At 37.6% G+C, this 12,760-nt stretch overlaps 1 protein-coding gene across 1 annotated transcript in view; it reads left to right on the forward strand.

Annotated features, from left to right (window-relative positions):
* Positions 1 to 2,120: 2,120 nt before the first annotated feature.
* The window catches only part of PDE11A (phosphodiesterase 11A), a 124,944-nt gene continuing 114,304 nt past the window's right edge, over positions 2,121 to 12,760 (forward strand). The window contains exon 1 of the mRNA XM_026075391.1: positions 2,121 to 2,282. Coding sequence (XP_025931176.1) covers positions 2,187 to 2,282 — 96 coding nt within the window. The 5' untranslated portion in view covers positions 2,121 to 2,186. The remainder of the gene's footprint in view (positions 2,283 to 12,760) is intronic.

Consider the following 12,760-nt stretch of genomic DNA (forward strand, 5'->3'; position numbering starts at 1 on the left):
TTTGTGTTGAAAAGTAAAGTTCTCTTTAAAAGAGCTGCAAGCATTTATTTCTTATGTACATACCTTCATAAATATGGGTAACCTTAGACACATTGCCTTAGAAAAACTTTAAATAACAAAATACTACTGTTTCTTCAAAGATCATTTTGTTATTAGTATCTTTACTCTTCAACATGTTACACTACTAACATTTTTGTTAGATCTTGAAGAGATTGATTTCTGTCATTCTTTTGTAAGAATTTAAGCTCATAGTATGTGTTCTGTTTTTTCTGTGAGAAAATGCACGCTTTATGACAAATGGGAATTACACCGTACACTTATTCAGTCATGATTTATAGGTTTTTTTATGTATGCATTAATTACCATAGTCAAAAAAACTTAAGTGTACAAGGCCTAAATGAAAGTGGATACAAAAGTGCATGAAGTAATTGTGCTAAAAAAAAATCTTCATATTCAGTGTCATAGCAATAAACTTTGTTAATAAAATAATTCTTGGCCAGCAAAATTTTAAAATAAATATAACTGCAAGAAATTAAACTTGCAAAATTCTTCAATAAATAATTACTACTTGCCATGTAAAGCTTACAGGTGAACTTTCWTTGCGGAGATTCGGTCACTGTGCTCCCATTAACATTAATGAGTGTTATGCTGTTAGATCCCTGCACACTATGCTGAAGACTTGCCCCTTAGCACACTACAGATTGCTGAAAAGTTGCTCTATATTTTCAGYGCTTTCAGGCTACCCAGGTGTTTGCTCCTCTTTTCAGTGTGCGAATGGTGATTTAGGTGGGGGACTGGGATTATRGTTGTGGCGAAATCTTTGTTGAGAACCAGTCCTTTCGGGTGGTCTCCATGAAGTCTTTCCCTGCTTCGCAGCTGGTGCAGTTTGAGTACAGCAACTTGAAGAACATAACATTAAAGCATCACAACTAAGCGCGTGGTGCGCTGCCGAGCTCCTGCGTCAGCCTGCGCCTCGGAGGAGCCGCGGCCTGCGTGTGGCGGGGGGGAGCATCTCGCCAGCCCACTCCTCCCTGGCAGCAAGGCGGAGGGAGAGTGGAGTGAGCAGCATTGGTTAAGAGTGAAGACACTGAAAGCCACCTGTGAACACGTGGTGGCAGGAGCTAGGTGACAGCTTTAGCCACTGAGGGCTTCCTTATCTTGGTCGAGCTGTGTGAAACTTATGGGGAAGGCGGCTGTGGCCTGGGCCCCTGAGCGGGCAAGGAGAGGGCGGCAGGCCGTGGTGGCCGCGCAGGGGGCCCGCGCAGGCCGGCTGCCATTTCACGATGGCGGTGCAGTGTGGCGTGCCCCAGGGAGGGAACCTTCTGGAAGCATCCAGCCTCTCCGCCTCTTTCCCCGCTGGCAGGAGGGCGAACGGCTGAAACCGCTTCCACTCAGGCAGTGCAGCAAGGGCTGCTGATAGCTGTCCAAGGCGGCAGGTGCCGCGCAGGGCCATGCCCTTGGTCCAGGCCCCCAGCACGCGACGACGCCTTTCTCGCGCCAGGAGATGCTGTTGCCAACCCACAGCCAAGCGGCAACACATCTCCTGCAGAAGGAGCACCGTATCCCTCCCCTGGGGAGGGGCGAGAGATAATCCTCGTTTGCCCATGCTCCAGGATGGAAAAGGGAGGCGGGTAGAGGAGGGGAAGACATAAACGTGATCCTCACCGCCTTCTCGGCAAGGCGGGAGCATAGGTCCTCAATGCAGGGCTGCGCTCAGTGCTGCTCCTCTGCACGTCTCTGGTGTAAGCCCCTCTTCTCCTCCCTTTTTATATTTATGTTCCTCACACATTCCTTTCGTCTTCGTTTCCGTGTCCTCCTGCTGACTGCTTTGGTAGTGATCCTTTAGGTAGGTCGTTGCCCTAATTGAGGAGGACATGTGGGACCTTACCGTTACATACTTGTGCTTACTAAGCCTTGGAGCGATCCTCTGAGAAAGAAAGGTTTCTTTTAGTATCTTAACTCAGAAAAGCAGATAGCAGGGAATAGGGTAATAACAGAGAAGTAACAACATAATACTGCTGAAAATACTGTTCAAGACATTGAGAAAAGAAAGAACTTACACTGCCTGAAGAAAACTCAGATGTATGATATGCACGTTAACACTTCCTTATTTTCTTTTGAAGGATCGTCGCTTTAACGATGAGATTGACAAACTGACGGGTTACAAGACGAAGTCGCTGTTGTGCATGCCCATAAGAAACAGCGATGGAGAGATTATTGGTGTTGCCCAAGCAATAAATAAGACTCCTGGAGGTGCCCCTTTTTCTGATGATGATGAGAAAGTAAGACTACCTTTATCTTTGTATGTTTTTTGTTTCTCTTGTAGCTTGGGAGACTGTTTTAGAGATACTCACTCAAATGTTATGAATAGACTATTAAGGAATAAATCATTTTACAGATTTTTGTAATCAGGTTATTAGTGAATTAGTTAACTTCTTAGGGATGATAACATCTCAGCATTGTAGTGGCTTACAATACCTATTCTATCTTTGTGTGCCTGTTGGAGAGGAGGGGAAAGTTGAGTACTTAATTCTGCATGTCCAGTTAGTATCTTGTTTTATCGTTCCAAGTTGTCCATCTTTACTTAAATCTGCTACTGATCTGTTTTTTCATATTTTTTCAACTTAAAAAAAAAGTCACTAGAACTAACATCTTATGAAGATATTATTGCAGCTCCAAAGCAGGAAAGCTGATTCTTGTTTCATGAGATTGAGGCTAATGGTCTACTATTATTGTTCTTCATCTCCTGTTAAAAATACTGTCTGCTTCCATATTAGCAGAGTCACTCTTAAGAGGCATCGTTAACCTCAGATTAAGCGAGATCTGGCACTGAAAATCACTTCTGCAGCCCTCTTCTCTTAAATAATTGTCAGACTTTCCAACTTTCCCCTTCCCTACATGACCTGGAGTCTGTTACTGGTGTTGTAAATTCCTGGGTTTTGTATTAGCCCCTTACTACATAGTCTCTTTTATAGAGATTAAGGTTTTAGAGACCGTGTCTTGTAGTGCAGAAGCTAGAGTTTCTAAGACACTTAATACACTCTCTAATAAACTTATAAGCTACAAACTAAATTTAAGGGCTCAGGGGAAAAAATAAACTGGTATTATTGTGGGGTAGCTCGAAGAAAATGTCTCATAGAAAGATGTTAGATTGCTTTAAGAAACAAAGGAAAGACTTTAGAATCATCAGAATTATACCTTGAACACTTTCCATTTTAAGTTAAGTAACCTCAGTAAATAATGAAGAAATAAAAGATACTAAGAGGAGATCAACCATCATAGCAAAGAACGTATTTGTCAGAGATAAAATAGATGTTAGAGAAGAACGTGATCCAAAATCTAATGAAGTCAGTAGAAGTTGTTACTACCAGTTCAGATGACTTTGTGTCAGCCCATACCTATTCTATAAAGATCAGATGCACTTGGGAGTCTGTTATTATTAAAGTGTGTGGGGCAGCTCTTGGGTTACGCTGAACACTCTTTAAAATACATCATAAAACATACATCTATTGTTCTGTAAATGTGGGAGATCTTGCATCTGAAATTTCAGTTTAATGCTCTCTAAATCTTATATAGACTCTTTTCATGCAGTACATTTTAATAGGAAGAGTTCAGAATTGACCTTAGGTAAAATTTGTCAAGAAATTAATATTTCTTTCCTGCTGAAGCAATAGCTTCTTCTTCTTCTTCTTCTTCTTCTTTTTTTTTTTAATATAGATACTCTGTCAACAAAACATTTGGAGAAGAATCGCAGTAGAACAAATACAATGTTTTGTTTGTGAAAGAAATATTTTGTGGTGATAGCAAATTTGCTGATTTTTTCACTTTGTTTTTGAAAATTTATTTAATAAGAATAAATTCACAGGGAAAACTATCACAGAGAAACTCCCAAGCTTGCTAACTTAAAAACTGTCACCTTCTCCTAATGTTCTCAATGTGATAAATGCCTGTAGCATATTCAGAAGAAACTTTAGTTTATTTTAGAGCAGGTAATACCCCCTTATGTTATCATAAAATATAGGACACTACAAGGTACCTATGCAAAACAAAGAGGGCAGGAGGGGGAAACTGAGTGTGTGAAGTGGAGTTTGGAGAATAAAAGGAGCTCAAAGGGCAGGAGAATAGAGGGAGCAGAAAGGAAGGAACTTGAATGAAAGGAAGGTTGCAGAGAAAAGTGGGAAAATGGTGCTGTTGAAGGCAGATGCATATAGTTGAGCATATAGGGAAAATGTGAATGAAGCCAAAAGATAACTGGGACAAAAAGAAGGATAAAGGGTAGCAAACTGTAGAGAAATAGAAAAGCAACTCACTCTGCCCAGCCTGTAGGAGAGAGAAATGGAGTTTCCATCAAGCACATAATGGGAAAAATTACTTCTCTATGCCTATTAAAACAGTATTGAATCTCATTTGTGCAGAAATGTAGTTAGAGGCAGGCTTTGCCACTAAGGGCTGCTTATGTTGACTCAAAAGCAGTTAATATTTGATAGAGAGCCACCAACAGTGGCTTTCTTTTACATGTATGCTGAGATTTCTATACTATGACAAAAAGAGGTGTTAAGTAATGTCTGTCAGAAAGGGAAATTCCTGCCTCATTGGTTCATCTAAATAGTTAATTTTCAGAATCAAGATAGTATGATATGAATGAAATGCCTTAAAAAAATTAAACTAACAGCAGTTTATAAAGGCTGTGAGATATTGCCTAAATTAAACTTGTCTTGCATAGAAACAATGAGTCCTTTCTGAAGTTGATATTACATGATTATTTTTACTTGTTATATATATGGAACAGTGAATTTAGAGCATAGTGCATAGGTATTAAATAGTCATTGGAAAAATTTGTTTGATTGGTGTGAGTAATAATATGAATCTTAAAATGAATAATGTCTGTTAATAGCATCATACTCTCTGGTTTGCTGTGCAGTGGGAGTAATTCAAAATTGATTGCCTTTTTGAAATTTCATTATGTGATGGAATCTTTTTCATCAGTCCAGGTGGGAAAATGCTTGCCAGATGAAATACTAATAAGCAGGTACACATTAAAGTTGAGAGAGGAAAGCAGAATAATGATTGTTTTTACACCTCATGTTAGCTATCAGATATCTTCAATAGAAACAGCTACGAACAGACATTTCTTTATATTTGATATGGTACATCCTTACCATCAAGTGGAGATCTTCCAGGAGTTATTCTTACCAACACCTACTTATAAATGAAGAGCTAGCTTGCTTGCCACGTAACACTGTTTGCTTTTGGTGCTTTTTCCTAAATCTGTTTCAGTGGTATATTCTGATCAGCGCTTGCGCTGACTGTTAACTCTCTTGTTAAACCTTAAGCTTCTGATTCTCATTAAGTCACAGCTGTTTGGATCCAGTTTGAAAGATTAGACTTAGATTTGGACTACAATGTTATTTAAAGTGCATTCAACAAATAAAAGGAGTGAAGGATAAATTAGGTTAACAGTAAGAACGTCTATGGTATGCAAGACTAACAATACAAGACAGCTCATAGCTCCCTAATTATTCTGTGGTACTGTTTGAGCTTTAAAATTTTCTAATAAATGTCAACTAGCTGTGGTTGCTCTTCGCACCAACACTACTAGTAATTTTATAAACTGGAGAATTAATTACAAGAGCAATATTAATTGCAATGTGTATGTATATCTGACATACCCTTTTGGTTAGATGCTTTCTTTACTGTATCTTGGAATAACGAAGAAAGTCACAGTCCTGTCTCTGTCAGCAGTATCAGGTATTCTAGCACCACGTTAAAGATAATTCTCTCTCATGTGAGAGCATATAAAAACTTGATATTTTTCTTTGAAAATAATTAATTTTTGAGTCTGACTAACTGATGATGCACAGTGATTTAGTTTTAATTAAATAAAAAATTTTAGAAAGTAACTCACAATTTTCAGGTGCTACCAATTCAGACTTCAGAAAAGACCCAAAATTGAAACTTGAACATGAACAACTTGAAAATTTTCTTTTTAAGTTATCTCAAGTTATGTAACCATGAGTTCGCTACTGAATTACTTTTGTTTTTTGAAAATCTTAAATGCTCTGTATTAATATATTAAACATACATTACAAATCTAATAGTATATGCTATGACACCAACTGCAAATGCCAAATGTAAATTGAAAAAGAATGAGACCTTTTCTAAATAGGCTTTCTTCTACATTTCTTTTTCTGAGTATGCAATGTGTCTGCGTAAAGGGAATTTTGTGTTTAAAATATGGCCTTAATCTTGGATACAGCATTTGATCTTTAACACTACATCTGATTATCATACATTCAACTAGCAAAGCAAGTGCTTGCATGTGACTTATGTATTTCATGAACATGGTATCTAAACATTTGATGCCAGTACTGAGGTTGTGGCATTTGCTTCCATTTAGTGGCTACTAAGCATTATATAAAATCAGAACAAGTTGCCCAAATCTTAACTGTCATTTTATGTTATTTTTATTAGTCATTTAAAATACTTTTATAATCATAAACCAGTATATTAGAACTCTTTAAGAACATATTAGAGGGKTTTTTTTCTCATGTACATTTTATGGAAAAATGAGAATGTAACCAATATTGTGCTGTATAAGATGTTAGATTTAATGAGGCCTGGCAGTCTCTGTGCTATTCTCTTCAAATCTGTGCTTTTAAGCTTCTTCACTCACTGATAACCTAGAAAGCATGACATATCTTTGGGAAGCCAGAGAGGGGACACAATTTCAGGAGAATGTATTGCAGATTAACAAACTGGAAAAGAAAACTGGGAAGTCCTTTCCAGAAGAAGCAAAGACCTACCTGAGTGTTGAGGTGGTTTGTGTAGAAAAGGCTGAGTAGCTAGCAAATGAAGTAAATTCTGCCTTATGCTGATGTTACAATTTCTGACAATTTGCAGTTTCAGAACAGTTAGAAAATGCAAATATAAACTACTCCTCCTCTTCCTCCCCCCAAACCCTCTCAAACAAATCTCAGTGTCATTTAAGTTTGGCTTTTGCTTACAAGTGTCTTTCCGCTCTCTCTCAGCATTGTGCAAAGCAATTAAAATAATCTGTTTGGTTTTTTACAAAACCAGAAAACTATATTGTATAATGAAATGTCACTTGGGGGCACTAGTGTTTTGAGTCAATAGGAAACGAAGAATTATGTTTTCAATTAGAATTAAGTAGATGCTAGCATTGTTTTTATGTATCTTTTTTTTAGTTATCTTCAGGAAGTTTTTAATAGCAAATAAAATATTTAAGATTTGAGGAGTTTTTAATGCTCCCAAGCTGTAACCAAGTTTATATTTTGCTGTATGTAAAGTGTAGGAGTATTAGACTTCAAAGTTTTCATACTTTTCATATTTTTCATTGCAAACATTCAGTTTTGTTTTTTTTTCCTTTAAATCTGTGGCCACTGTGATGATAACGCAGCACTAATAATGAACATAAGTGAATTTTCTGTATGTAATATTGATTCCCACTGCCAAATAAATTTCTTTTCTCCTTTTAGTATAAAGGACACTTCAGCCTTTTCACTGTTTAAGGACAAAACTAGACCCGCAAGGCAGCGGCATGAGAGAAAGTGCTCTGTCTCCCAATTTGTTTTGCCTCATGATGTTGCTCTGTTAAACTGACTGATTTCAGAGTTTTCTAACTTGATACAAACAATAGTAGAATGCTTTATTGCTTTAGTATAGCTTTAAAGGCAGCCATCACTTTATTACATTACGTTGAATAATTGATAACTTTTCAGAAAAATAGGCTGGTCATACACTTTTATATGTATTTTGCAAATGAGGACACCAGTTCACCTGAGAAGGCATAGCCTAGGAAGATTAACCAAACCCTTCGAAAACAACTGTACATGCTGCTTGTGTTCCCAGTGCTGTCCTGAAGATTTATTTGTTTGTGGTGTTTTCCTGTTAGTCATACTTGCTTCATGACTGGTGAGAAACAGCCTAACAAGAGCTTGACTGTCTGTGGCTTAGATTACTGCATGCCCTTCCAGAGTCTTCTGAGATGTGCTGCCAAAAATCCAGTCTCCCATCGGAGAGGTTTATGGGACAGCAGCAGCTCCACAGTCATTTAAACTGCAGACCTGGTTCTCTCTAGCTTTGGCATCCTCCTAGCCTGAAAGATGTAAATCAGCTGCAGGAAAATTACACAGGGCAGTTAGTTTGAACTAAATCCTACTTGATTTACTGAAAAGCAGTAGTTTGAATGCAGTGGGATTCCTCATGGGGGAAAGAAGGGCATGATTTGGTTATCTGTGTTCTGTGGATAGTTTTATTAAGAACTATATATCCAGATTCCAAGACTAAGCTAATGAACTTTGTGGTTTGTGGGGGCTTGAAGATATGGTTCTTTCATGCTTCAACATTTCTATTGCTTACATTCCTATTAGCAGCCCAGTGATTCTAAATTGACTAATTTAATATGCTCTTCTTGGCCTGTATTAGCCAAGGCCTAAATATGTTCTATACCAGGGGCTGCTATAGGGAAAATGATTTGCAGAGATCTTGCTATACCTGCTAATTTGTCTACTATAAATTTTTGCATGATGGGCTTCTTAGAGTCACACTGAGAGGTAATAATTTCTAAGTCAATTAGGATTGTTTCTTTAGCTTACGGAAGTAATCAACCGTAAATAAAACTGTCAGGAAAGGGAGTGATCCAGAACAGGCTACCATCTCTTAGTGTTGTGAAAAGGATGAACTCAGCTCCATGAATGTGACAAACATGCATCTGAAAATGAATTTGATGGGTGCACTAGAAAGGTGCATAAGAAACAACTTAGTTAAAGAATTTTTTGCATGTTTCACATACTGCAGTACATGATGATCTTGGCCTTGAATGTTCCTACTAACATCTACTTTGGTTCTCTGATAAATCTTCATGGCAATGAGACTCCAAAGTATATTATTTAAAATTGTCATAATCCCCAAAGGAGGTATTGCCTGCACTGTATGTCACTTGCGTCTCAATGTAAGAGACAAATTTGCTGAAGGAAGGCAGAAAAYAAGAAAGACATTTGAAGGATGAGGGTGCTGAAGCACTGCAACTATCTGGGAAAACTCTAATGGTCTATTAGGCACAGTTCTTGAAAAGTCCCTTCCACACAAATTTAAATGAAAATAAACCACAGTAACTGAATTCTCTTGCTGGGGGAATTTAAAACTATTTGTCACTAGAAACTGGCTATATCAAGGCAGCTTCACACCACTGGTTTGCAACCAACAGCACCAAATGGCTGCACTGACAAATATTTGAGTGGACTGTGCCCAATCTTGCATGCATTCAGTCATGATTTCAAGTTAAGGTGAGTGCCAGGATTTCTTTTTAATTTTAGAACTCTATAAATGGGGTCAAAACTTAACAAAATATATCTACCTGTATCAATACCTTTGTTTTGAGACTGGCAGTTAATATGTGAATCTGGCATCTTCATCCCTAAGGAACGGAAACTTATGTCTAAAGTGTTTTACATTGTTGATGTTTTAGTGAAATACTTATTTTTGTCCACAAACATAAATATATATCTTCTAGATGCAGGGTCTGTTTTGCTGTGTGTGTTTATGGTATGTAGCACACTAGATCCTTGATTTGAGGCCTTTTGATGCTACCATAAAGCAAATACACAGACTATCGGTTTTGGCATCAGAAATTTTTTCTTACTGAACAGCTCAGTAAAGCTGGGGGGTTTTTTGTTTTGTTTTTTTTTTTGTGGAGACTGGATTTTTGTTCTTGTTTTATGCTGTGGTGAGAATGGGGAAGGCTATCTGGATAGATTCTTCAGGGATAAGTATCTACTATGTGACTGCTGGCAGAAATCTGAATCTGGTGGCTCTTCCTGTGTTTCCTATGCTTGTATCTTCCTAAATAATTAATACAGAGAGAACTGAACAAATAGAAGCTCTTTTCTGTAAATCTAGATTGTGATTTTGCAAACATTTGTAGTATTTGTTTCAGAGCCTGACTCAAAGCTCAATAAACTAAATGGAAGAACCTCTGACTTCATTGGTCTTTGGCTGAGCCCCTAGAACCTCTGTCCATTTCTAGTATAGGAGTATTTCATTAAATTCAGACCTCAAGTTTTCTTTATGAAGCTTAAATTCATTCGAGTCAGAGCACTAAAATGAAATCAATTCAGGATCAATTTCAACTTCCGTTTTCTTCCACTGGATGTAAATGGGCTCTAGTAGGCTGACCACAGTTTCCGTGGAAGACTATGCTGTTGATAAACAAATCTGTGAGACTTCTTGATTCACTAGACGTAAAAGATGATGACTGCTTATTACATTTCATGAACACTCAGAAAATTGGAGAGATTGTTATGCTGAAAAATTTCTAACAGAAAACAAGATTGGGATTTCCCTCAAGTTATATATAGTTTTTTTTCCTAGATAATATTTTGTCAGCTGCCAAGAGTCTAAAGTTGCCTCTGAACTTGAAAAGGGTGATCAGGTTTAGAAATAGCAGCTAGTCGTGGAAATAGAGTCATACAAAGAGCCATAAAACAGAATGAAAATTTCTTAACGCTTCTTGCATGCTTGTTGTCGAAACAAGCTAGTTAGCACACTGGGAAACTCCATATGCCTTTCTTCCCGCAGTGGGCCCCATCCCTATTCAGCTCTGTAAGAACTGTGTGGAATCTAAGCACAGTACAGGAGCTGCCTTTTTGTGCCAAAAGCCATATGCAGGTGATGTTAAACCCATCCAGTAGACATGTTAGCAAGATCTTTCTCTTTAAAAAAAAAAAAAAACGGTAAAAGAGCTGCTAATGTTGATATTTAACTGTTGGTACTATGTTTTAGAGTTAACATTCCACTGAGTAAGGAAATTCAGGTCTGTTTTGGATCAACTGTTTCAAGGTGATTAGGAAATCATTTAGATGGCATTGTACTGGTTAAGAAGGCCTTTTCCACAACCCTGTGAGGACTTCAGATGTCAAGCTTTTGTTTAAAATCTGTTACAACACACAGACGTAAAAGGCCCTGAATCTTCTATGGGCTGATGGTAATAGATAGTGTTTATACCTTCTGATGATATTAAGACTTTTTACCGTTATGTTTGGCAGTTTGTGGGAACAGCCTAGCTGTTGTTATACATGTTATGCAGCATTATAGAGCGCTAAACACAGGAAATCAGTCTAGAATGCGACAGCATTAAATATTTGTGTCCTCTACAACATTTGGGAATACAAACAGATTACTGCTTTCCTTCAGTCTTAATTCAGTTTTGGTCATTTTATCAAAATTACACTTGCATTAATTTTTATTAATTATGCCCTTGTTTGACAAAACTCCAGAGGAGTTATGAGGATAAGCAATGCATGAGAGAGACCTTATACTTCTTTAATTAGGAAGCATTCAGCTGCACCTTAGGTCTCGATCATACTAAGAGACTTTTGGGTCTTCCTGCAAGTTCTGAAGCATTAAAATAGCTCTGGAGTTTGTGCTCGGTTCCATGTTCTCTGGTATTCACAGGGGATTGTGCAGATCTAGTGAAAGGAGTCCAGATCTCTACTGGCCATACGCTTGAACAGTCTTCACAGAAAGACTGGTAACATAATAGTAGTTCAAACAAAATGTTATCAGTACCGAAAGTGAAGTACAGTAATCATAAACTCTATTGCCTTATCTTTGTGCAGTCACTCTTCAAATGAACAGCAGAATAGTATAAAGTTTTCAACAAAAAGACGAAAAGCCAGGAATTCTGGAGTAGTATCTGGATAGCAATCTTTAGACACTTCAATGACTAGGAACTGTGATGTTGTTTTCTTAATTTTTCTTTTTATGAAACGATTATTTTTATCATTTTTGGATATTAATAGARTTTTTATTTATAAAATGCTTTAAATAGTAAAACAGCAGTAACACAAGGGCTCAACAGTATAAGAGTTTTGTTTTGTTTGGCTCATCTGTCAGCAGAAAGGAAGCCTGTCGCAAAATAGCATGAGGGCTATGATGTGTATTTGTGTCATGTAAGTCCTGTCTATATATGGATTTGACCAGAAAAGCTGTTATTCTGGAGAGGATTCATGGGTGGGCTTTGTTCTGAAATAATAATCCCTTCCATGTAGTGATTTTTATTCTGCTTACTATGCTCAGCTATATAGCAGCTTACTATGATCAGTTTGTGTGCCTAAACAAGCCTCTCTGGTTAAGAGATGGCACTGACACAAGGTGAAAGGCAGATGGTATGTACAGACAGATGTTGGTAGCTCAGCAGTGGAAGAACTTGACTACAGATGAGGCCTTCAGTCTTCCAAAATGCCTATAAACACAAGATAATGATGGATTAAACGCCACAAAAAAAAAAATTCTTATTACATTACCTAAGGAATAAAATTCTTTTACTTCTAATTGTCTTCCTTTTGGCCAACAAAGCCGCCTTAAACCAACTAAATTATTTTGGTCAGGCCACTTGTATTAGGAAAGTGTTGTTTGCTTCAAGCGAAACCTATGTTGGGGCCTAGTTATGGAAGCCTCTAAAAGGGAACCTTTCTGGTCCGCAGCTGAGAAAGCCTTCAGTTCTGACAATTACTTGAGATGTGCCCTATGGGCTGCATGGGAGGACTTTGTCCCTAGTGAAGTATTTTTCTGAACTTCTGTCAGTCTGTTCAGTTCCCCATAGCAATTTTTCATAATAACTTCAAGGCCTRATATACTTTTAGAAAATAGCATTTCACATCTCCTGTGAATTACTTATCTTTCCTGTAGCATAATGAAATGTTCTTACAGCAGTTTCTGCCATCAAAAGTATTTCCCACTG

This window comes from Apteryx rowi, unplaced genomic scaffold (assembly GCF_003343035.1).
Source record: "Apteryx rowi isolate R43461 unplaced genomic scaffold, aptRow1 scaffold_110, whole genome shotgun sequence".
Lineage (NCBI taxonomy): Eukaryota > Metazoa > Chordata > Aves > Apterygiformes > Apterygidae > Apteryx > Apteryx rowi.